This window comes from Streptopelia decaocto (assembly GCF_964273445.1).
Source record: "Streptopelia decaocto genome assembly, chromosome: 7".
Classification (NCBI taxonomy): domain Eukaryota; kingdom Metazoa; phylum Chordata; class Aves; order Columbiformes; family Columbidae; genus Streptopelia; species Streptopelia decaocto.
The window spans coordinates 11,205,382-11,231,110 of NC_138661.1; the positions used below are offsets into that span (position 1 = coordinate 11,205,382).

General features: G+C 43.0%; 1 protein-coding gene across 12 annotated transcripts in view; it reads right to left on the bottom strand.

The window, feature by feature from the left end:
• Window positions 1–16,981, bottom strand: part of MARK3 (microtubule affinity regulating kinase 3) — a 64,646-nt gene extending 47,665 nt beyond the window's left edge. For 5 of the 12 annotated variants that reach the window (XM_082059603.1, XM_082059608.1, XM_082059607.1 and 2 more), the window contains exons 1-3: window positions 16,250–16,981; window positions 8,031–8,069; window positions 2,701–2,892 (exon numbers count right to left, since the gene is read on the bottom strand). In XM_082059603.1, coding sequence (XP_081915729.1) covers window positions 2,701–2,892; window positions 8,031–8,069; window positions 16,250–16,300 — 282 coding nt within the window. In that variant the 5' untranslated portion in view covers window positions 16,301–16,981. The remainder of the gene's footprint in view (window positions 1–2,700; window positions 2,893–8,030; window positions 8,070–16,249) is intronic. The other 7 variants (XM_082059604.1, XM_082059602.1, XM_082059610.1 and 4 more) reach the window with 4 other exon arrangements.
• Window positions 16,982–25,729: the final 8,748 nt, after the last annotated feature.

Here is a 25,729-nt window from a genome sequence, read left to right on the forward strand (position 1 = left end):
AGGAGATGAGCAGCTACCCCAGAAGAATGCTTGAACAAACACACCCTCCTACCAAGAAGTGACAGAAAAGTGCTGATCTGCTGCGTGATTTAGAAGCTAATCAGCACAGAGATATAAAGAAGGAATTCTCATAAAAGTGAAACTGAACTGGACACTTACAAGGACATTAAGAACAGCCACACAGATAACAAAGACAAGATAAGTAGGGTTCAAATACAGCAAGGATACAGTAGAGATGAAAACTCATTTAAGCATGTCTCCCAAATCCAAGTGTTTTATTTTAGGTTTTGGTACACAAGATGGAAAAAAGAAGAGGAACAAAGACAGGACAGCCAGCAGGAATGAGTGTGTAAAGCAGGAAATCCCACATTCAGGAAGATGAGTGGCTGAGGCCAGACTGAGAACACTATCGTGGAATTCTTAAGAGTGGCAGGTTTAAAGGCAAAAGAAAAAAAAAGGCATTATTGTAGCAGAGATTTCTAATATATATCAAGAATAAAACAGCAACACAGGTTTAGAAATTGTCAGACTTTTTTTTCCCACCTAGCAGAGCCACTTACCACAAAATTATTGACTCGAAACTTTCAGAGAAAAAACAGGGAAACAGACAAAAGGGTTAAATGCAACATATTTTCCTACAGTTAATTGTGCTGATGGAAACACACAATATATGACTATCTCGACCACTGTAAAGCCTCATCTAGGAGGATGCATGGAAATTATAGAACTAGATAAGCCGAAATGTGCACAGAGCTTTTTTAATTAAAAAAAAAAAACGGCTGAAGAGATACCAGGTTGGAAATAAATGAGTAAGAGTTTTTCAAGGACAGGACTTGGGAACGATCTTGTTTAATATCTGTATCAGTGGCCTTGGCCATAATGATTAAGTCTGCTGAAGGAGTTAAGAGGCACCACCAAATACAATGAAAACTGATATAAACAACCTTGGAGGTGAGTTAGCAAAGAAAGCGCGATTCAACAAAGTACAAGGTGCTGTTGCTGATCACAACCAAAATACATCAATGTGACAGCCACAAAAAAGGTTAGCACAATCTAAAGCCTGATCAGATGAAGACTTCTGTAAGGCCAAGGGTAAATTAATGACACTGGGGAAATTGTTATCCAGAATATTGTGAACCATTCTGGTCATACACATCTAAAATTCATAATTATTATTAACGCTGTACAGTTCACCTGGCAAGAAGAGAAACTTTTAATTATCTCTCTTACAAGGGGAAAAAAAATTTAAAAAACGTTCAAGATATTCCTATAAAACTAGCTTAATTGTTCCCTTTAAAGGAAGGCCACTTATTCTAGGTAACCAGGACCAATGGTCACACCCTGGAAAGCATTTATTCTCTGAACTGACTGAATTACATCTATTCCATGAGAGTTAAAGAAACCTAGTACTTAAATCTTTCCAAATTTGGCCAAAGATTTTACACTGTCACTTTATTTGTTGGAATTTCCAACAAAAATAATGCATGAGAGGTCAACAGTTACATGCAAGTAAGAGAAAATAAACTCCAATTTTTGCAAAGCAATGTGTGATACAATTTCTATCTCCAACTCCTAGAACAATAGCAAAGAAATACTAACCAAGTATTTGGCTTTCCTGTGTTAATTATCAGTAAGAAGAGGAGTGAAGTTAAGTGGAAAGCAATTAATTAAAAACTTTGTCTACAAACGAGCACTGACTTCAACACCAGAAGACAACTGCTGATCACCACAACTGTCAGCTTAAAAAAAAAAATAAATCCCTCCCAAAAACTTTTGCAAAATGATGTCCCCACTCTTCCTCCTACTGCTACTGAACTCTGTATTAGCTCAGAAAAAAACATTCCCGTAAAGCGCTGCAGTCAGCCACATAGCTTTCTTTAGAAGTCCTTGCCAGTATCAGCAAACATTTACTCCATTAGACAGGTTTGGCAAGAAAAGGTCAACAAGGTGTTTCTCCCTTTTTCAGTATGTAGAGTTGCTATTAATAAAACAGCACCAAGAAACACCCTCTTGTAACAAGCAAACAGGACTATAGCTCACCAAATCAGAACCACCACGAAGTGCAAGTTATTAATTGCACTGCAATGGCATGCAAGAACTAATTATGGAACTGAGAAGAGAGAGAAGAGAAAGCTTTTCTCTACCACACAACACTGAGTAGCAGAGACACAAACCAGCTCCGAACAAACTGGAGAGTCTTCCTGAGGCTGCCCAGCACTGCAGACACCAGAACTCCTGGGAGATATATCACTTTGGCAAGAAAATACCACATTTGGGCTACTCAGACCATAATCAAGAAGATATATTTATATCGGTTCTCATCGTTGGCTTCCCCTCCAATACAGCCCTGCATGGTGCAGACATCAAGAGGCAGTCTTCCAGCAAGCTTGTTTAATTGCTACCTATTGAGACCTTTTTTGGGAATGGAGGATTTAGCACAGAATTCTAGTAAAAAACGAACACAATTCAGCTGGACAGGGACTTGTCAAAACCACAAATTTAAGAGACCATTTTCAAGAGAAATTTTTTTGTAATCACTACTAAAAAAATACAGTTTTCCATTTCTATCTTTTTTTTCTCCATCAGTGGCATCATCTCTAGTAAAAATATGCTAAATGTTCACAGTCTTACATGATGCTATCCTAAGAGAACCTTCACACCTACTGCAATTCACAACTGTTTACAGCCATACTACTTTACCTCTCTGCCAGTTAGGATGTGCCTTGCCAGTTTTACTTTTGCAAAATTCCCCTTTCCAATCGTTTTAAGGAGTCTGTAATTTCCAATGTGCGGCTGCTCATCTGCGCAGGAGGCTATAGAGTTCCTGCAGCGAGCTCCAGAGCGCCCAGTTCGAGAGGAAACTTCCTGCCGTCCATCTCCATGGGACGTGTGCTGCAATAAAAACATACAGATAAGGCCAGGAAATCAAGACAAAACACGTAAATGATGAGAAGCATGCAGCATTCAAAACTATTAGCAACTCCTTTGAAGAAACCTTCAAAGGACCCAACTCAAACTTCAGATTCACACCGAACTTTGCTCTGCTGGGGACAATAAAGAGGTTCCCAATTCATAATCCATTTCATCACCTGGTAAAGACCAAGTAGAACATCACCCGAATTGCAGCAATAGTTCAGCATTTTTAAGTAACTTAAGTGGACTGTCAAATCAGTTATGGAACAGGGAGGTTCCATATTTTTTCTCATTTGCATTACTATGCCTAACCAGAGCAGGAAAGCCTTCGGAAAAGAGACATGAAGAACGCTTTTCCAAAAGCACACACAGTAAAATGTTCACCCTTATTGGACAGTTTAGTACTACTGATTAAATAATAAAAGGGCTTTTTTCTCTTGTACTAGACTCCTGTTCCAAAATCTCATGACTGAAAATACCCAGGATGGTCTGGAGAACAAGGGAAGAAACCTCACCTAATTGTATTGAAACCTCAGATATTCAATACGCTGAGCACCAGTTACAGAGACCTGAGACACTGTCTGCAATCTGTTAAATTCCTTTCACTCAGTTTCCTCAAACACCTCTTAACTGTAAAAATTAATGGGTATATACCATACCTATAATAGCCTTTATTCATTAGATCACATGGTTAAGATAACAGTGAAATATTTTCTCATTTCGCAATAGAGAGCCTGTTTAAGAACGAGCAGGTCCCCTCCTGTCCCTTAGTTCTCAACTCACAGCTGAGGTCTACACGCCAACTCCACAAATTCAAGTATTAGTCAGGAATGCTCAGTAGTCTGCAAGTGTGCACCAAATAAAAGTTCAGCTACACAGAAGATGACAAGCTAAATTTACAGCCAGCCCAGAAATCCCAGATCTTGCTTTTCTACTACAACTCTTGCTGAAACCCAACAGGGACAACGAAAAATCCAGTATACAGCAACACTTGGTCTGAAAAATCACTGTAGCATAAAGATGTGAGATTGTAACTCAAGAGTTAACAACCATGGTACAGGCATACATGAACAAATCCATGTTTGCATGGCATTGGCAAGTTTCACACTCTATTTAATAACCTGATATAACTTTGTGACCATATACTCTGGCATCTTTAGTTCCTTGTTTTATAATTACGTGTTTTATAATTCGAGTGCTGTGATCAAATTATTTTTAAAAAGACATTAATTTCATTTAAGAAATGCTACTTATAAAAGTCTATGGCAATTCTTGGAAAATTGTTTCGATAGTTACTATTAAAAACAAACACACTGTGGTGCATATCATGTTTTAGTATCAATCTGGCTTTAGCTTCTCCTTATTCCCTGGTTACTGCATTGTTACCAGTTTTGGACTTCCCATATAGGTACTTAATTACTATGATCACATTACCCCATCCCTTTAATAGGTTATATAAATCTCTACATCTATCTATCTCCCTAAAAAGGTTGCTGTAAGAATAATACAGAAAACATTTCTTGCGGGTCTTTCAGAACCCTCTCCTACATTTCCAACACTGACCCTAATGCTTTTTAACACTCATAGCTTCCCATACCTTTACCACACATGACAACTTTCATTCCTAGTTCCTTACATGTATGATCTCACATCTGGTTGAAGTGAAATACAGAGGTTCCTTACATGCAGCTTATTACGTGTTCCCAAGGACTGGCCTATCCCGCCCTATTTAATACGGCAGCAATCTTTATCCTAGTTTTATCGAGCAGTAGTACACATCTCTTCCAGATCACCAATAACTGGCAAAGGAACAAGAAGCACACCCATAACAAGATCCAGTAAAAATTCAATGCTTTATAACAATTTTTCTCAATAATATATCAAGACCTGTAACAACTGGGTGTTTATCAATCAATAATTCCCAAGCAGGTGAAGGACAAGACCAGCGCCCAGCTGAAGAAACTACTAAAGTGAAATCCTGTCTCAACAATGTCACTGTTTTGCATGCCCTTAATGCCAGGCTGGTGCTGGTTGTTCAGGTTACCTTATTTACTCCTCTACATACCGACACAGCAAGGCCTATCCTCTATACTCCCCTAAAGTTTGACTTGGAACAAACCTTGCAACACATAATGCAGAGAACTTCTCTGTCAGCTTCTTTGGTACCTTCAAGGATCAAGTTATTCAGACCAGCAAGAAAATAAAGCAAAAACTGCTGATGCTAGACGCTAACATCCTCCTACATTGCTACCCCCAGCAATCAGGAACTGGGACTTGGGGATACTGGTGGGTGAAATATTGGAAGAGAGCCAGCAATGTGTGCTGGCAGCCCAGAAGGCCAACTGTATCTTGGGCTGCATGAAAAGGAGTGTGGCCACCAGGTCAAGGGAGCTGATTCTGCCCCTCTGCTCTGCTGAGACCCGACCTGGAGTCCTGTGTCCAGCTCTGGAGCCCTCAGTACAGGACAGACATGGACCTGTTGGAGGGGGGCCAGAGGAGTCACAAAAATTATCAGAGGGCTGGAAGAGCTCTGATGTGAAGACAGGCTGAGAGTTGGGGTTGTTCAGCCTGGACAAGAGCTGGGGAGACCTTATTGTGGCCTTTCAGTACCTAAAAGGGGCCTGTAAGAAAGATGGGGACAGACTTTTTAGCAGGGCATGTTGCGATAGGACAAGAGGTCACGGCTTTAAACTAAAAGAGGGGATATATTCGGGCTAGACGTGAGAGAGAAATTTTTTACAATGAGGGTGGTGAAACACTGGCCCAGGTTGCCCATAGATGTGGCAGATGCCCCATCCCTGGAGACATCCCAGGCCAGGCTGGACGGGGCTCTGAGCAACCTGATCTGGTTGGAGATGTCCCTGCTCATGGCAGGGGGGGTTGGACTAGATGAGCCAAACTGTTCTATGATCCTATGATTTTATATTCTGTACAGGGCCACAAGGATATCTCCTGGATATATTAGGGGAAGGCTCACTTTTGCTTCAAGTACAGCATCTGGGAAATACAGCTGTGCTACTTACATTGCGCTACACTGAACTGATAACCTACCTGGGAAAAAGAAGTGCATAGAACTCTTCAGCTGACAGCCCTTCCACACCTGGGCATGTGGCACAGGGACACAAGCTGGCTTCAGCAAGAGCCCACTTAGCTCCAACCAGAGCTTATTCTCATTCACTCTCCAGCAGACAGAGTCAACAAGGTGGTCGCTTTTGAATCACACAGCTGACTCTTAAAACAGAGTACCTGGATCTGTGCTGTCTTGTGCTTGAACTAATAAACCATGTTAGACTTGAGCTGGCTTATGAGGCAGTTGAGACGTGGGCATCAGGTACCATGTATTCCCAAAAGAGAGAACCTGTGTACAGCTTATTCAGAACTGTTCTTACTCATATCTTATTTTATTTAAACAATATTAGGTAAATATTCTGTTATGCTAACAAATTCTATTCCACAAATTAAACTGTCCCAGTTAATATATCTTGTGAGCTTCACTGTCCTCTGTTGAGGAATGGCTTCTTGTGTCCCAGCAGGGTTTTTTTTCATGCTTTCTAGCTTTGCACTTAAGGGGAGGAATTAACAGCTGTGAACTTATTCAGGCTAGTGTTGGTAAATTTAACACAATCTCCTTGCACGGAGGTTTGCATTTCCACCTTAATCCAGATTATTTCTTTTCAAGAACATGACCTTTTTCAGCTGTGGTTTTGAATATCAAGTTGTGTCTTCCTAAGCAGTTCAGTTCTCTCCCAGTTACTTGCTCATAGCTGTGTTTCACTGTGTAGAAATCTGTCCATTTGTAACCATATCTAATTTGGATTTCATTTCCCTTCACAAAGTAAGTCTATCAGCAAGTCCTTTCCCTGTCAAATACAAAATTATTATATTGAACAGAGCACAAGCTTTCTAAAAACTGCAGAAAATAGCTTCCCAGTTTCAACATGGATTTTCTTTTGCTTATGGAAATGAAGGAAGAAGAGGGCTTGGCAGCATGTAGTACCAAAAGGCATAAACTCAAAACTGAGTAAAAGTGTTTCTCCCACCCAAACCATGTTCAAGAAGCCATGACAGGCAGATGGGAAGCCAAATGGTGTAGGCAAAAAGCAAAAATATAGATGGTCCAGGAAAAGTTCAAGTCATGCATTGGCATATATAGCATTTGGTTGTACTCAGCTACTTCCCAGGGTAGTTGCCTCAGCAGCTACTTTCATGCAACAAAACCATCACCACAGACGAACAGCTCCAATCTCAGCCCAGAAAAATAGCAATCGCATCCTCTGCTCCAAATGGAGGTGCAGGTCATTTGTCTTTTCCCAAGCAGACTCTCAAAACCCTGACCTCCAAAGATTCTGTTCAATTTCAGGTTTCTTTCCCAGGTGCACATTTACATGGCTTCAATAAGACAGTGGGTTTGTCTTGAAAAGGTAAAATTTAAGTCAAGCATGTGTTTATTTGTAGTAAGTCTCCATACACTGTACTAGGTGAGCTGTATCAGCTGGAGGTGCGTTCTGTGTAAGTGTAACACTTGTTCATGACACTCACCACGGCTGAGGGAATCACAAAAAAGCCCAAAGAAAGACCATTATACAGCAGATAGGGAACTGAAGCCAGGAGACTGTATGTTTTGTGCAGCTTCAGACCAGCCACTCACCATCACTTTTAAAAGAAAAGTCACCTGAAATCCACTCATGACAAGAAAGCACTTTATTATGTATCTTGCCATGCATCAGGTTCATTTCAAAATCGTTTAAATGCTTTAAAGGTTTCAGGTTTTTTTTGTTGTGGTGGGTAGATTTTTTTTCCCCACTTTTTTGTGTGTTTGTTTGGCCTGGTTTTTGTTGGGGTTTTATATGTTCTGCTGTTGTTGTTGGTTTTGTTGTTTTTTTTTTTTTTTCTTGTTTTTCGCTTAATAGAAGAGTTCCCTAAAAACCTATCAATTTTCAAGCCAACAAGACAACCTGTCTCATTAAAAATATGTATTCTCTTCCTCCCCCAGCCCCACCCTTGTATTACTCAACCCAGAAGGAAATGGAGTAAAACAACTCCATTTGTGAGACTTCACTGCGAGGGAGGGACTGAGCCTAAGACCAACTATATTTGGAACACAATGCAAAACCCACCTTTTCGCAAAAGCCTTCCCCCAATGATGAGCCGACATCCTTTCATAGCCAGATAATGATTAGCATGAAGAGAAAGAAAAAGAAAAGAAAGTAAAAAGCAAATGAAATATGAAGGTGCCAGTAACTGAAACTCCTGGGGTAATGTTAGCTTTATTGAGTATCTGTATGGCTAGAGATATCTTAACATTCAGAGCATTAGAAACACACAGTGCAGAGGATGACTAGTGTCAAAGTTCTTACACTGCTTAAGAAGGTGCCCACAGCTGAGAAAAACCTGGAAGAGACAGAATCTGATATCCATTCAAAGAGCTGAAAAGCATTAAGAAATCAGAATGCCCAAGACCTGTAAAAATCCATGTTTATTTACAGTAAGTAGGAAGCTTTCTTTCTAAAGCAGGGAGGACAAACGGTTATCAACTTTTTTTTAAGCATTTATTTTATACAATAGTGAAAACCACCTTCCCGACAACAAAATGAACTAATAAAATGTAATCTTACGAAAGTCTCTAGAAACACTTATTACCTTAGCTTTTACCTCATCTTCATATGAAATACACAGTGATATTATAAAATTTCTTGGAAAGCTGTCAGATCAGTAACAATAGTAACAACCTAATTCAATTCAGCATTTTTAATCATAATAAGAAAAAATTGTACTTAAAGCCTATCCCTTGCAACGTTAATCTAAACATTCCAGGACACAATGAACATTTGGGAGACTTCATTACCCTACCCTGGGCATGCAACATATAAATACGTGGTAATTTCTGGCTGCACACTCCCCACCAGCACTCTTATTTATAGAAAAACTTACCAGGAAACACATAATTGTTTAAAACACAAAAATATTTTACATGAAACCTGAATACAAATTTCACTGCAGCCCTTTCTAACAATGTGTCATATTTTATTTCCCATTTATCATTAACATCTTTAAGTACGACTCAGTGTAAGAGGAAAAAAAGGTTAGCCCTAAGGATGTTCACAGAGGTAGTGTCTTATTGTGCACATATATCCCTGGAACAGCACAGCAGGGCATCCTGCGACTGCTGACGAAGGAATTCTACTGGAAAGTCAAAACACAGACATTTCTGGCAACCACCGAGAGGTGTCACAGCAAACACTCAACCACAATTGTCTATATACCAGTTACTACTCTGGGAATCCCTAAGTCATCACATATTATAAAATACCACATTATTTTCCTATATTATAAAATAGGAAGACATCAGGTGAAGATGTCCTGTACTTGTCCTGATTTTAGTTCCCACCTACCCCTGACCAGGGCACCAACCAGCACAGGGAGCAAAGTGGATTTGGTCAGACCCAGTATGTCCATGCCAACGTTGGCATAACCAACTTTTTTGTTCCAGCACATACAACTAAAAGGCAGTTTTCAGACTAGCTTGCTACATAATCAGTCTTAAGGGTGAATAGCTATGGCTTCCATCTCATGAAACTTTAAACGCTGTCCTACAAAGCAAAATGTTATCCAACATGGCACTACAGTTATCAATCCATGAAGGCAGATCTAGTCACTGAAGCGTGCTACAGCCCTACCCTATGGATGCTGTGATCCAGTGGAACAACTGAGAGGGTCAGAACTTGGCAAGAGAGACAAACAGACCTTCTAGAAATACATTATAGCTGGTAAAGGAGAAAATGCTAATTTGGATGCTTTCGTTGTCAAAGGTAAAGTGTGCAGTTCTCAGCCTGCCGTAGTACTCATTCAACTGGTATAACACTTCATGAAAATCAGTGGCTAGTTTAATTAGGTCGTATTTGTCAAACAACCAGTTTAAAGGGAGAACCTGAAGAGTAAATACAGTCTTTAGCACACACAGGCTATACCTCTTGACGCACATTCCTAATTCTCCCTAACCTCAGCAGGGGAGAGCAAAATAAAGGAAAAAAAAAAAGAAAAACAAACAAAAAAACCCCCAAACCCAAAAACCAGCAGTAATAGGAGAAGGCAGCTACAGCTCCAACCGAGCACAGCAATGCAACCCCTTCACTGAGCAACCTGATGGAGACATATGGACTGACATGACTTTCACCGGGCAGCAGGAGCATCACTACCTAAAGCAAAAGTTGCACGTTTACAGTTCCGGCCACAGACCAGAAATGGGAAGAGCAAGTGACACCTGCAGCACAGCCCCGAGGATCCGAGCGCCGAAAGCGAAGCACTGACAGCCTGCAGCAAAGGAAGGACGCTCCCCTTCGCAGGCGTACGGGGTCTGGTTTTCCCCGTATAACCACTATGGCCTCCGCCAGTGTATTTGACATCACTCGGTTCATACTCCATACAGAGTATTAGAGTAGATCTGTAATTCCATGATTAGCACTGAACAACACAACAGTGAAGAAATCCTGCTTATATAATCAAAAAGATAAGTCTGGTGCCAGTTAGAAAAGCTTTTAAAGAGCTCTTTTGTTGCTTCACATTATCAAGATCTGACATTCATCATATCTTTCCAGCCAAAGTTTCTTTGCTGCTGATTAAAATGGATATTTATTGACATCAGCCTGGGGAATAACAGCTGAAGAGCCAACCATATTCTATTCTTCATCAACAATACTGCCAACTAAGTTGTTTCCAGAATCATCACTGTCAGTAATTACATGCTAAACAAAAAAAAAAAAAAAGACAACCTCACAGTTGGTTTTCAAAGACCACATTGAGCTTGCAGATAGAAAACTCTGTTTAGGCTTTAACCCTGCAGGAAAAAATTTATTTGAAAGTTAATTTTTGTTTATATGTATGTATATATACACAGAGCTCAACAACTTGCTGCTTTATGGGCCAAGGATTCTTCTCAACCCAAGGGTTTCATCCAGGAGACTGAAGCGTTATCACATGTGTACTCAGTACCTTTCAGGTTTATGTTTTAAGAGCAGAAAGCATGTATTCATCATACATTCTAAAGATTTTTAGGGCCTGATGATGATCTCCACACCAAGCTGAGCCAACCCTGATATGCCATGAGCCTAAAGAAAAAAAGCGACCTCCATTTTTGACCTGGCTGACACCCATGAGGCAGCGTTACTTGACTGAGAAGAGGAAGTTGCAGACACATGCTACTTATATATCATATGAAATGGAGATCTGGAGACACAAATGCCTCCACTCTACAAATTCCTTTGGCTTGAGTCACCTGAGACGCATAGTCAACAGGAACTGTCGTCTTACATCAACACGAACACAACTTTTGACTAGAATGAAAATGGAGAATAGAGCAGGTAAGGATATTAGGTGAGTGGGCTTATTTTCTTTCAATAATTTCTGTAGTTGTGTCCTGTCTTTCAGACCGCTACTTCTAAGGCCACAATTTAAGTCACATTCAGTGGTGCTAATACAATACATGAACTAAGTCTGATCTTTGAACGACTTCTGGAGTAAGGTCCAGTAGCACAGTTTTTCTGAGTTACTGAAATAAGGTAAAAAAAGAAAAAAAAGACATTTGTTTCCAGGAGCAGAACAACACAACTTTCAAAGGTGCACCACTGCAATTCTAGATTTCCATTTGCAGTTGTGGCACAGCTCAAGTTACCTCAGCCCTAGGGAGCTGTGCTGTGACTGGCTTCAATCAAACCAAAGCAAAAATAGTTAAGAAGCATTTCCAGCCTTCCCCACCTCAACTGGACATTCCCATCCTCTCCTCTGAGTCAGTGTTTGCAGCCACAAAGAATGGGGATAAACCCACTTTTCTTAGGGGTTCATTTCAGTCCTATCAGAGGACTGAGCAGACTTGTCGTACCACCCCATGGTAATCAGCGCTGGCACAAACCACAGGTGGGAAAAGGCATCCCAGGCTGACGCCCCCAGCAGCCCCCTGTCGCTTCACACCAACGGGGACACCAAACGATGAAACAACACAGCACAGGCTGCTTAGCAGAGCTGAAGAACAAAACCACTCACCTCAAAATGCGAAAATACTCACAGCTGGTGGCTGACTCGCAATGCCACACAACCTCATCAGGTTTTTTTTTTTTTGAGTACAAACACAGTATGGGACCTATCAGGCATCCCATGCAGTTAAGAAATACACAAAAAGAATTTTCCTGCTCTGTGAAAATTTGGACTTAAAAAAATACATCCCAGATGAATTCCTAAAGCATATTTTATTTCTAGTTGGTTTGCCACCTTCACCTAATTTAATCAAAACCAGAACATTTATGACAACTGGTGAAAAATATGGAAGAATGTAGATAGTCTCTGTAGAAGAAAATCTACCAGAACTCTTGGTTATAGGCACAGTCCTCACCCTCTCCTTCAAAAAAAAAAAAAAAGAAAAAACAACAGGATTTCATGCCATGAAAGAAAGCATTCTGATTACAGATCTATCTGTAATAGGAGAAGACTGATAAATAATCTATAGAATAATGCGAGCTTGCATATTGTCTGCAAATGCTGTAATGCATTTCTTAGCTAATTGGTAATAAATCAAGAGGTACTGCACTAACCTTCACAGTATCTTAAATTTTTGAACCTAACCCTGCCTTTACTAAACCTTTTTAAATTAAAAAAAAAAATAAATAAATAAGATACTTTTGCTGCACAGAATCCTTTTGTATAGACTTGCACAAGCATAGCTGCCATCACACTGGCATTTTTCAATAGCAATTTTTTCACATTAGGCACAGTCATGGAGATAAAAGTATATTTTAGTCTCGCTTTTCTCAACTTCCTTAAATTTTTAATTCAGATTGGCCTGCAGTACCAACACATTCAAAACACCTTTTTTTCCCCTCAAAGAACACAGCTGTGCAATAGACACAGAGGTTCAAATTAAACTGTTTAGTCTAAGATTTTTCTTTACTATCTTCTGCTCTTAAAAAAAAATATATATTTATATATATATATATATATATATATCTGGCCTCCATACTACCTGTATTTCCTTGTTTCTATCTACAGTTCTCTCTCATCTTGCCACTCTCTGCTTATTTTTTAATGGGTATTTGTCCTACTCCCCACAATCTTGTTTCTTCTGCTCCTATTGCTTTGTCAGTAGTTGTCCTCCATCCTGCCACATGCACATTCCTGTGTGTCTCATCTTTTGTTTTCCACCATCTACCTTCCTTTCCCATTGTGTTTCCACACTCCTTCCTCTTTCATCTTCTCTCTCTTCCTCCTCACCACTAGTAGAACAAGTTTACTCATTCTTCTGTCACCTACAGGTCCTTTTTCTGTGTCTACCTTGTCTCCCAGTTTTGGATGAAGGGGGTCTCTGCTGCCCCTGTTGCTTTTTCTCCCCCATGCAGGACATAATTCTGAAGAAGACAGAAAAGATACGATCCTCTGCTTCCCTTCTGTCCTCTAAGGAGCCGGCAGCCACTGCTGCACAAGACAGGGCCAACAAGGAGCTGCTCCACCTTTGCAGTGAGAAGCCAGATCATCGCAGGCCAGCAGCCAGCTTGCAACTGTCCAAGTGTGAAGTTCCTATGATCACAGATCATCTGGGATGCCTTTCCTCTCAAAACCAGGTGACTCGGAGCTAAATTCTTTCGTCTCAAAGGCACTAAAGGCTTGATAGCTGTGAGTGGCTTTTGGGGAAAGTCACTGTGACAGTATTTCCACTTCAGCGGTACATGCATGAAGTGTCTCTATAGGAAATAGTATACACTGCGGTAAAAAAAAAAAAAAGAAAAAAAAAATCAAGTACTGACAATTCGACCTTGTCTATTCAACAGGAGTTGCCAACCACTGAACATGGTTAACTGCAAGCACAGACAATGATAATTTACGCTCACCGTCATTCTGGAGGCTAACTTCATTTTCAAAACTGCAAGTATAGGCACGGATAAGCTATGATCAGCACGATTCAACACCAGCCAAGTCTTTGTCAGCAGTGGTAACCTTCCAAGTACAGAGAAGACGTTAAGGGGGTCCATAACCATGGCCCAAAGGCTGGCTGGATACCTTGGCACCTCTTAAGCCTCTTCCCACCCGAGCTTCAAAGAGTCCTATGAATATTAACTAATTAGACTTCTCTTATGTGAAAGAGAATCACAGGTTCAATTTACCTGCCAACACAACACACCCAGCTTTGAGACAGAAGAACAGTTAGTTGAAATATCAAAATTGTCACATTTGTTATTAAAAACCAGACCTGGTATTCTCACCTGTAGGGGTAATTCAGAAAGACTAAATGTCAGATTTAAATTTAGTTTTAAGCAAGGCTGAACAGAATGTTTTTCGGTGAATTTCTAGATAGCTGATGGCAGACCATCAGAGACAAAGCTTCTTGGGGGATACAGTGTTGTACTGGGGGGTTGGTTCAATGGATTTGGTGGGTACTTGGATTAATTGCTCCCTATCAATATCACTACCTACAGGTACTTCTGTGGTCACCAGCCCAGATTACAGCAGCTGAAAAATATGCCTTAATCTAAACCTAAAGCAATTCATCTGCAAGCAAGACAATTCATTTATGTTAAACTATGAAAATTACTAAAGAGAAGTGTTAGACCAATATTTTGAAGTGAGAACAAGGTGCCTTAAGTGGAAGACATGTAAAAATCTAACTTCAAGTGCCAGAACACACAGCTTGTGAATAATGTATTTGCTCAAGCACATACTAGGTCTTTCCACTGTCAAGTTATCCATAGTAGAGTTTTAATTAATTAGAGAACCTGATCTGAACATTTTCTAAAATGATTTACTGAGTGGCCTACACACATATACATGGAGCTTGAAAACCTCAGTCAGGTTTGCTTAAAGACTAAAACAATTATCCAAATAACCTTTGTATAGTATTTTGTAGAGTATGCTACAACTTCAACTTTCCCCATGGCATAGGAAGGGCGGCATAGTATTTTAATTATTTTCTTCCACAAGGCAGGAAGCTCATTGAGATTTTACAACCAAATATGCTTACTTGGCTTTTTGCTCAATACAGCCCTTAGCCTGCAGGTTGCATCTAGTGCTAAAACAAATAAAGATCACAGAAGTTAGAAGTGCCTATTATGTCAATAAAATCTAAATCCCTAGTAACGCAGTAATTGTTCCGTGCAGCATGTTTTCTAACGCTTTGTCTGGTCTTGTTTTAAACAATGGGGCTACCATCACTTTTCTTGGACTATTTATGGTCTGGAACAATCCAACAGTTTTTCCTGATCTTTAACCAAAGTTTCCACTTTTTATGCCAGTCCAAAACATGAGCAGCCTCACAAAAAAAAAAAAAAAAAAAAACAAAAAAACCTCCTCTGTCAAGCTTAGCATCTGTCTTCTAAAGAATATCAGATAGCCTTTACAGAAAGCTGAATACAAAGTTCACTGATTGACTGCTTTTAGGCTGCAGTGAGTGACAACTCCCTCCTGTTTATCATTTGGAGACATGTCAGAGCCTATACAGAAAAATGGTCAGACAGGATACACCAGGATCAAGTAAGTTTTAACTTAAAAGAAATACAGTTCCTATCTGCAGAAAGGGAGTCTCCTAACGAGCTCCATTTGTGGCTATCTGCTCACGTGGTAGGACTTTTTTTTTTTCCCCTTTCTTTTTCCTCTAGCATACGACCTGTGTGATTGTTAATACAGTGTTTGACTCAATCTTGTAAATAAAGTGTCAATTCCTAAACCCTGGCTTTGTTAAGGAAAAAAAAGGGGAGGGGGGAGGGTGGCGTGGGGGGGGAGAGGAAGTACAGGCTCCCTTGTCTGGAAGGTAATTCCAATAAAGAAACCCTTTTAATGTCATCTGAACAGGTGACTAGTCTAACAGCGTCATTACCATCGAGAACCCTGCAAATTAAGCATGGAAGAGGCCTATTATCTAGGTCACCTAGCCCACCCCTACTAAAGCTGAATTATTCCCATCTGTTTACCAGAGGTTTATTCGGCTGCTTTTAGCGGTAACTTCGTGCATTAGAAAACAGCAACTCCCCGGGAACCCCCTCCCCACCGCAGACCCCTTCTCTTCCCCTTTACCGACACAACCAACCCGATCCCCCCCACCGAGAGACACACGAACGAAGCGTCAGCGCGGGGACACCGGGTCTGGGGGAGAAATGCCCACAAATACTACCAAATGGGCGAGCATCGCGGTGGGAAAGTTAAAAAATAATGCATTTTAAATACACAAAGCGGTACTCTGGGAACAGTAGAAGCGGTGAGAGGTTCATGACAGCCCCCCGCAGGGCGATGCCCCCCGGCCGCGCCCCGGGCCGGCGCCCCCAGAGCCGGCGGGGCCGGTCCCCCCGCGGCCGGCGGTACTCACGTTCTCGGTATCGCGCTCGTTCACCGTGGGCAATGGAGTCCGAGTGGACATTTTCCTTCACTCGGGCGGCCGCGCTGCCCGCGACGGCGGCGCAAACACACACACACACGGGCCCCCGGGCCGGGCTGCGCGTCTGCTCCGAGATGGTGGTCGCAGGGAGCCACCATGAAGGACGAGGTGGCTGGCGGGGGGCGGCGTCACGTCGGTGCCCCCCACCCTCCGGCGGCGCCCCACGCCCGAGCTAGATCCCCTCAGGGAGCGCAGAGCGGCCTCGCCCCCTCCGAGTCCTCCGGGCTCATCCTACAGCCAGGCCGGGGTCCGCGGGGGTCAGCAGCGGGGAAGGGGGCGCCTCATCAAGCGGGGAGGGATGGAGCCGAGGGAAGGGAGGCGGCAAGGGAGCGGCACGAGCGGGAGGGAAGCGCAGGGCGGGCGGGCAGGAGGCGGCAGTGGGGTGCCGCGCACCCCGGCTCCTCTCGCCGGCCCCTCTCCGCCGCAGCCGGGGCACGGCGGCTAGCGCAGGCCCGCTACCGAGGGGGCTCCCCTCTCCTTCGCCCGCCGCGGCCCCGCTTCACCGGGCCGCCGCTCGCATCCCGGCCCGCCCCTACCCGCCCGCTCCAGGCTCCGAGAAGGCCGGCACCCCGCGGGCCGCGGCCGGGCTGGAGAAGCTGGCTGCCCGCCTGACTCTGCCCTGCCTGCCCCCCGCCCCTCCGCCGCTCCCCGTCGAGCCAAGATGGCCGCCCGGCTTCCTCCGCGCCGAGCCCAGCTCCGACATGAACCGGAAGGGCCCGCCCCCCGCCCGGCCGCGCCGGGGAGGCCGGCGCCGGCGGCTTGTTGCTAAGGGCTGCGGCGGGGCGGGGGTGGCGAGCGGGGCCGGGGCGAGCGCGTCCTTGTGTGGCGACTCCTACCCGCCCCCCCCCCCCGCCCACTCCTCCGGGGGTCGGTCAGCGGGAGCCCTGTCCGTCCCCGGGGTCCAGCCACCCTTCGCCCCCCGCAGCAGCCCTGGGTTGGGGTATCTCCTCAACAGGCCGTCAGGGAGCTGCGGGGCTGGGCGTGAGACGGGAAAGAGTGTGAGCGGGGCGGGGAGCTCAGGTGTTGGGGACACCGCGGGGCAGAGGGGGCGCGGAGGTGGCTGGAGAAATGGCAGCATCTCCTCAGCCGGGGAAGGGGCGCAGGGTCGGACTCGGCTGCCTCATCACAGCCGGGAGCAGGAATGTGAACGTGTGGATCCAAAACCACCTCTACTGTACAGTGATGGTCAGGGCTTGGTCCTCAGATCGTCTTCTGCCAAAACATGTCCTCCCTTTCCTTGGGCTTCAGCAGCCCAAGTGGTGTGTGGTGAAGAAGGGAGCTCAGGCTGGTGTTGGTGGATCTCACCTGGTGCGGCCAGGTGCCCACACACTATTATGGCCCCGTGTTTTCACAGACATGTCATGCTTGGTTCATCTGGTGGAGGAGGATGGAAGCCCAGGCCATCCAAACACACCTCGTATATGCAGTAGTTACTCTGCAGGATCATTTTTAAGTATACGAGGGAGATCTTGGTATAGTCATGAGTAGATCTGATTATGAATTAAAGATGAGAAAGAGAAGTAATGTGTATATTTGATACAGAGATGGTTTATAAACAGACACCTATTTCAGTTTTTCATAGAGAAAATGTGAAAATAGAAAACAAACAAACAATACTAGATCTGGTGGGATTTATAGAAACTTGGCATTTCTGGGAATCTGACAGCCCAGTGATAACCTGACTTTCTAATGCATAGCTTATCTGAGAAACTTTATGTCCCTTATAAAGATTTACCAGCTTAGCCTTGAAACCCATCCTACGATGTAGGTAATAATTTCCTCGCTTTTAGAGACAGCTGCAAGGAAAGATACCCTTTGAACACTACCCAGTAAATAAGTTGCTTGTCTGTTACTTCATCATCAGGACTACAAAATGCTCCACAATGCCTGACCTGCAGGAGAAACCCAATAGGCTTGCATGGTGCCTTACCTTCTATTACTCGCTCTCAAGTTAGGCTAACACCTTGCTCTATGTCAACAACAGGAATTTTGTATTTGAACAGTCACCTCTCATGCAGATGATCCATATTTCTGTGGGTACATATACATCCGTGCCTGTATATGCTCAGGTGGTACATACACATAGCACAGCCACTCTCTCTGGGTAGCGGGCAGGACCCTTTACATGGAGAAGGGAGTGGGATTTGCTTTGATCTGGTTTGCCAAGGTCAGTCATGAATTCTGAAGCAAAGCCAGGAAAAGTATCGGGATCTCCTGACTCTCCACTTTTGCTACAGGGCTGTTGCTTCATCTCTTTCTTTTTGGTTCCCAGTAGAACATATTATTTGCAATATGTTTGTAAGAAGTGGTAAGTGACTTATGACAGAGTCAGAAAAAGGGTGAAAATAGAGGTTTACTTGGGTTGTTCACAGGACTGATGCTCTCACCCTGCACTTGTGGGCACTCCAGCTGGCACAAGGAGGCTGAACTGCAGGCTGGCCTTGTCAAAACTGAGATCTGTGGAAGTGCTGTGCATATGCACGAAGAGGTATTAAAGTAAGCTGAGCTTTGTGTTATACGTACTTGTGTTGCTGTTCCATGGTAGCAGTAATCACTCAGGTAAAATGGTTAGTGAAAATCCTAGGCATGCTGATGTGATAGGAGTTTTGCTGTCACCCCCATTTAATACTCACAGTCCAAATTAAAAGGGGCTGGGGAAAAGGTGCAGGGGGAGGGGAGTTGTGGGGAAGGGCTGTTTGTGCCTTTTGGAGTCTCATTTCTGATGGGCAAAGTGATTTTGAAGTAAGAAGTTTTGAAGAAAATGCTTGAGACCACAAAAATAACAGCAGCTGATTTTGCCGTTTTATTGCAACATTGATTAGTGCTGTTTTTTCCGCGTAGCAAAACTTGCACAGAGAATGACAAACTGCATAGCAGCTACTTTATTTTGTATTTCATTGTTGCTATATTCTGTTTCTTCTGTTTAAATGGGTGTGTTCATTTCAAAGTGTATTCATTTTCTTCTTAGAAATTGGGCCATACTCAAAAAACTGATTGCATGGGCTTCCTATTTCTTTGTTGTCTATAAATATTCTCCATATTATGAGGTACTACTTAAGCTGTGTTCACGAATGAGAAGGTGTTTGTTTGTTTTTCTATCTAAAGGCTCTGAAAAACTCAGAAAGCAGTCTAATAATCAAATTATGCTTTCTGGTTCTTGTGCTATCACTAGTGATAGTGACAGTGATTTCATAAGCGGGACTTAGATGACAATGTTTGTATGTTTTCCAGAATAGGCTGCAACTTGCGCTTTGAGCTGGACTGGCTATGGTCCTAACAGTTGTAAAAACTTGTTTTTGCCAGTAGAGTTGGAGAATATGACTCAAAGACACACAGGAAACAAATCTGCTAGTTAAGGTGCCTTTTTTATGTCACTCTTTTGGCTGTCACCACACACAGAAACCAAAAGAAAACAATATGATACAAAACAACACCATTGTGGTGGAGAATTTAGTTTTTTTTTTCCTCTGGACATTAAAACTCACACTGAAAGTCTCTCAACACTGCATTCCGCAGACAGAGTAGACCCTAACTTTAACAGCATTTGTGATCAGAGTGAAAGATGATGGAATTGATTACAATTGCTGGACAAAACATACGGATTGATTTTAATAAAATATAAGGATGGATTTTAATATATTTGAATGCATGAGTTTTGAGTCTAAATTCTGGAAGAAGTATTGCAAATGCAGAACAGACTGAGGACTTTTTATTCCACTCACCTCACTTTAGAGGCTGGGGACTCAAAGACATCAGCTGGTGGAGGCAAGTAGAGAATCAGCAAATGTAATTGATACAGCCGTCGCGTTGTGCACTGCAGCTATGGCAGTTTGCACGAGCTGGGAATCTGCCCAAATATTAAATATTTTTGGTTTTTTTACCATTTTAGACTGATCATTGTTAGTTCTGATGCGATTTCTTGATATTTTTTTAAGCCTTTGCAAAACACTTGTTAAAATGTCTAACATCCACAGAATTGCAGCCAGTATTACTCATTCTGACACCTTTTTTTTCCCCCTCATAGAAATTCCAAGATAATCCCATGCATTGGAAGATATCTAGGACTGTTTCATTATCAGTGCTGCCTTTAAAACTAGACTCATTACTTGTGATTGAAACCGTTATTTGTATTTGTTTTTTTAAATTTTAAGTTCCAAAGAATACATAATCTTAACGGTGTTCTATAGTAGAAAGAAATGTGTGATTTTGAAAATGACAATGACAAAGCTATTGATAGAAAAGGCCCGATTACGGTCTGCAACCTGAATCAATTGTCTGTGCTCAGTTATAATGAGGCGCAAGTGCAACCCATTGCAAGGCCACGGCAAAATATGTTTTTGACAGCAGGGAAAACAATGGAAAGAGAAAAGATCTTCCTTCCCACCTTCATGTCCAGCAGAGAATGAGATCTGAAAGGTGCGATAAGATTCTGTGTGTGTTGACTTCTTCCTTTCACCTGTGCCCGTTTCTGAACTCTCCTTCCTGTCCAGAAGAATGGTCCCTGGGGACAGCAGAGTGGCCGTGGCAGTGCGACTGCTCTGCACTCCTCAGGTAGCGGGGAGGCTCAGGCTGTGACTATGGGAAACCAGGAGCAAACAGTGGTGGTTCCTGGACTGCACGCCTCATTTGATTCCTTACCCGTAAGGCGAAGCATGCTGTGCTTTGCCTGCAGAGCCACATGGCATGGTGCATGGGATGTGAACCTTTGTGATGGGATTGCTGCCTGAACTGCAGTGTTTCCTCCACCATTTGACACAAATACCTATATGGACCACAGGCTCTGGGACAGCATCACACAGCTCCAGAGAGATGGCTGAGAGCATTGTTCTTATGGGCTGGCACAAGGTCAGTGTTTATAAAAGTGAGAGAATTGAAAATACCTCCTTAGCTTTCCATAAACCTGACGTCTTGTGGGTTACAAAGGAAATGCAAAGGACAAGTAACCAGTTGGCGGTGATGCTGTCTCTGAGTTTGACTCTCTGTGTTCGAAACTAAAATAGGTGTTTTATAAGAAGCCTCATCCATTCCTACTAGTGCATGACCCCAACAGGGCTGCATCTTAAACATAAATCCTTTTGGATTCTTTGCCATCTGAGTCAGGCATGTTACTGCACCTCCTACGCCGTTTCCTGTGCGGTTGATACTGAATCAAAGACTCCATTCACAATGATGGGAAAAGAATAGATTATTCTAGCACATGTAATGTTTTCAAGCACAAATTAATAATTGGTGTACCCGAGCACTAGTGGGAAGTAATTGTTTCATAGCGGTGAGATAAATTCCAGGGTTTTTGGGCACAGGTTATCTAAAAATATTATAGCCCATGCTTGTTCGAAAAGGAACATCTAAAATTGTCAACAGGCTAATGGAAATATGCAGCTTGGCTTAAATTCACAGGGCCCGTGATAAACCCCAAGAGCTGGGTTTTACTTGGAGAGATTTGCCAAGGAGTTTTTAGGTAGAGCTTCCTTCTCCATCTCCAACCGCAGAGCATCTACCATCCAACCTGCAGCTCCCACCTGTGATAACCTATTGCATCATCAGTGGTCAGCAGAGCCTCTTGGCTGCCATCCCTGTTGGTTATACCCTTCCCTGCTCTTCTCTGAGAAGAATCCTTTATTCTCCAGGGACCTCAAAGTGTGTCTACAAAGACAGCTCAGTGTACACTCAAAGCACTCGTAAGTCTGCCCTGTTTGTGTGCTTTCAGGTCCAAGCTCGACCTGAGCCCCAGTGGTCTCTGAAGGCAACCCAAGTGAAGGTCCAAGTTCTTGCTCACGTGATCTTCAAAGCTTTGGCAGAACCAAGCCCTGAAGTCATTCTGTGTGGATTTCCCTGAAGTAACCTCTGATTTAGATAGTATCTTTCAGGAAAAATAAGGTTACTTGTGCCTTCCCGAGGCAAGGAATCCTTGTCCAGGAAAACTGTCCATTTGATTGTTCCTACTCCCCGTTAGAAACCTTTGCTTCTGCTCTAGATATGTCTAATGACACCTTCCAGCTATCAGGTCTCTCCTATGTTTGTCTGGTGGGTGATGAAAATTTAATCCCCAACCAGGACTCAGCTCACCCCACAGCCATCTCTTCAAGAGACTGTAGAGACTGAAATCCTGGGGTCTGTCACCAAAAGGCATCCTATTCCAATTTGTAAGCACTAGTGTATGTGTTTTATCCGATCTGTCTCCACGTTATCCATCTGTGGGATACCAGACGTGAACTTGGTATTCCAGCTGTAATAACATGAAACCCAAATACCGATACGATATAACTTACTTTGCTGATGCCACAGCCAAATAACCCGTTTAGCCCTCTCAGATACAGAAACTCCGAGCTCTGGAAGCTCAGGTCCAGCTGTGACTTGCACGCCCTTTTCAGTATCTCTGACCCTTCTCCACACACGTATCTCCCATCTTGAGGCTATGCTTTATTTTTCCTATGGGTATGCTTTTTAACATTGATCGTACTCAAATGTGTATCATTCACCTGAACACAAATTTGCTCCACACCAACAGCACATCCTTTGATTTCCACCTGTTCTCTCCATCTTGGTGTTGTCAGCAAAACTTATCAGTAGTCCTCTCCATTTCTTTACAGTCCTTGATAACATATCCATTGGTGCAGATGAAGAACTGATTGCGCAGGGTTATGGGACCATACTGCATTTTTCTGCTGTCAAAAAGTGGTTGCCACCTTGAAAATTCACAAAACGCACTGACTGTCCCAGGGTGGGGAAGGACTAGAGGAAAATAAACAATTCAGAGAAAAAACAGCTGGTTACAGGGATCTGCCAGCAAGCAAAGGGGAGGGGTGCAAGGACTGGGGGCTTGACAAATGGTTGGAGGGGGACACTGAGCCAAACGTCTCTGGGTAGCACCCAGGGAGCCGCGCCTGCTGCCCATGGTGCCCCGAGCGCCCTTCCAGGAACAGCACCGTGGTGTTTCACTGATGATTAGGTAGACAACCATTTTATATGTGTCACGTTAGGTTTGTATCATTCCGGTTTCTTAATCAACGTGTCGTGCTGCAACAAGCTGAAGGCCTTAAAGACATCCAAGGGTTTTACATCAGCTTCGTTACATTTATCACTCAATCTTGCAATCTCCTTGGTGAAAGACAACAAGTCAGTTTGAAAGGGTCTCTTCCCATAAACTCCTGTTGATTGGCATTAATTGTATTTCCCTCCCTTAATTCTTTGTTAATCTAGATCCGCGTGACTCATTCCATTATACTGCTGGGACTTGTGTCAGGAGACATGCCTATAAATACTTAGATCTCTTTCTCTCTACCTTTCTCAAAAACTTTCCCAACATTTGCTTGCCTTTGGAGCTTCCCACTGCCCAAAAAGTTACTGGAGATCAGGCGCAACTATAGGCCTGTACTTATCATTGGAGAAGACATCTTCGATAATCACCTCGACAAAGCCAGACGCATTATATATTCTGCTGAAATAAGGGGCTTTTGAACAATGATTTCACTCTACAATCGTAAACAACCTTTGCAAAAGCATGGTAAGAAATATTTCATTTTCATGTTTGTCTTGAGTTTCTGTATCACAATCTAGCACATGAATACAAAGGGTCTTTTTTTAAATGCATGGATGATTAAAAAAAAAAAGATTTATAGAAGACCATCCAGGGAGCTGTGCAGCACAGATGGGTTTTGTGTATGGTCCCAACCTGGGCCTTCATAGCACCTTTGCTCTTCTAGTGCTAAACCACCTTTCACCTTCCATTCTCCTCAAACAATGACAGAAGCACCCAGGAGATGAAGAAACAGCCCCATATTTTACTACTGTTACTGCAGATGTGTAGTAACGTCATCCTTTTTTTTTTTTTTTTTTTTAAATTGGTTTGTTTCAAAACATCGAGGGAATGACAAGTATGTAACATGCTTAGGCTTGTTTAGTAAGAAAAGATGAGCTGCTGATTTGAAAGTATCGGCTAGAAGGTCAACAGCTTCAAATTGAATTGAAAAAATATCACATTAATGCTGTTGCCCAATCCTGTTTGAAATCCACAGCACACATGAACATAAAAACACCTCTGGAGAGAGAGGATGTCTTATAATCTAAGCACAGGTCAGTTTTCAATATGCGTAGAAGAACAAAATGAATTAGAAGGAATGTTTTAATATTATCAAAATAAGGAGCAGGAATTCGGACTATCCTCATTTCGAACATATACAAATATTAAACTCAAGTCCTGTATCCATCTGCATCTATATGTATCTGAAGTTGCTGGCAAGGGCCACCTCCTCACTGCCCCAGCAGCAAACCCAGCAGCCGCTCTGCGGCGGGGAAGATGTGCTCCCGGCTCCGGCTTTGCAGGAACGGGGCATCTGTGTCCTCAGATAGTCAGGGTGCCAGCTCTGCTTCTTCCTGGCCAAGAGTGCCAGTCACAGCTTAGCCTCTTTTTTCACTGATGACAATAAATGTTCCAGGATTAGGTCTGCGGTCTGTGTGAATCACATAGCTCTGTATGGCGTGCTTGAAGTGCCTGGCACTGTATAAACTTGATAAATTAATAATCCCTTTTGGCAGTGAAGTCCATGCATGCTGCAGGTATTCTCCATGGAGAAAATCCAGCCTGAAGCGTACAGCTGAAGAGATTTCTCCATGTGTCATGGAGTTTCCCTTTGAATAGCTTGCATCGATCTTCTTTTCACATGTTATACAGCATCACATCATTTATAGATACATATCTAACTACAACTATGGAATCATAGAATAATTTCAGTTGGAAGAGAACCTTAAGATCATCAAGTGCAACCATAACCTAACTCTACCACTAAACCATGTCCCTAAGAACCTCATGTCTATGCCTTTTAAACACCTCCAGGGATGGTGACTCCACCACTTCCCTGAGCAGCCTGTTCCAACGCCTGACAACCCTTTCCATGACAAAGTGTTTCCTAATATCCAATGTGAACCTTTCCTGGTGCAACTTGTCCTGTCACTTGCTACTTGGGAGAAGAGACCATACATTGCATTATATTAAATATATTACACTACTTACCATTTATTGCTTTTCTTTCCATTTGCCCTTCCCTTTTTTAGCCTGGTACTTCTCCTGGGACTTGGTGGACCCAAGTCTCCTTTCATCATTCATAAAAATACCGTTGGAGCAGATGCAGCCACAAGCCACTGGGAGCGGGGCAGGTGGGGAGCCCCAGGGACCCTCCTGCTGGGGCAGTGCTGCTTTCGGGATGCTCTGCACCCCTCCCCTGCCCTCACTGAATGCCCATTTTGCCACCCACTTTCTCCCTGGCCTCTTTACTTGTCTGGCAACGGAGCGATAAGTCTTGCTGGCAGGATTTACCACTGCAAATATAGGATCCCATTGAGCTAATAAATACTTCCCGTCAGTGCCTAAGGTTGCCAACAGTAACAGTCCCTTCCCCCTTTATAGGAGATGCT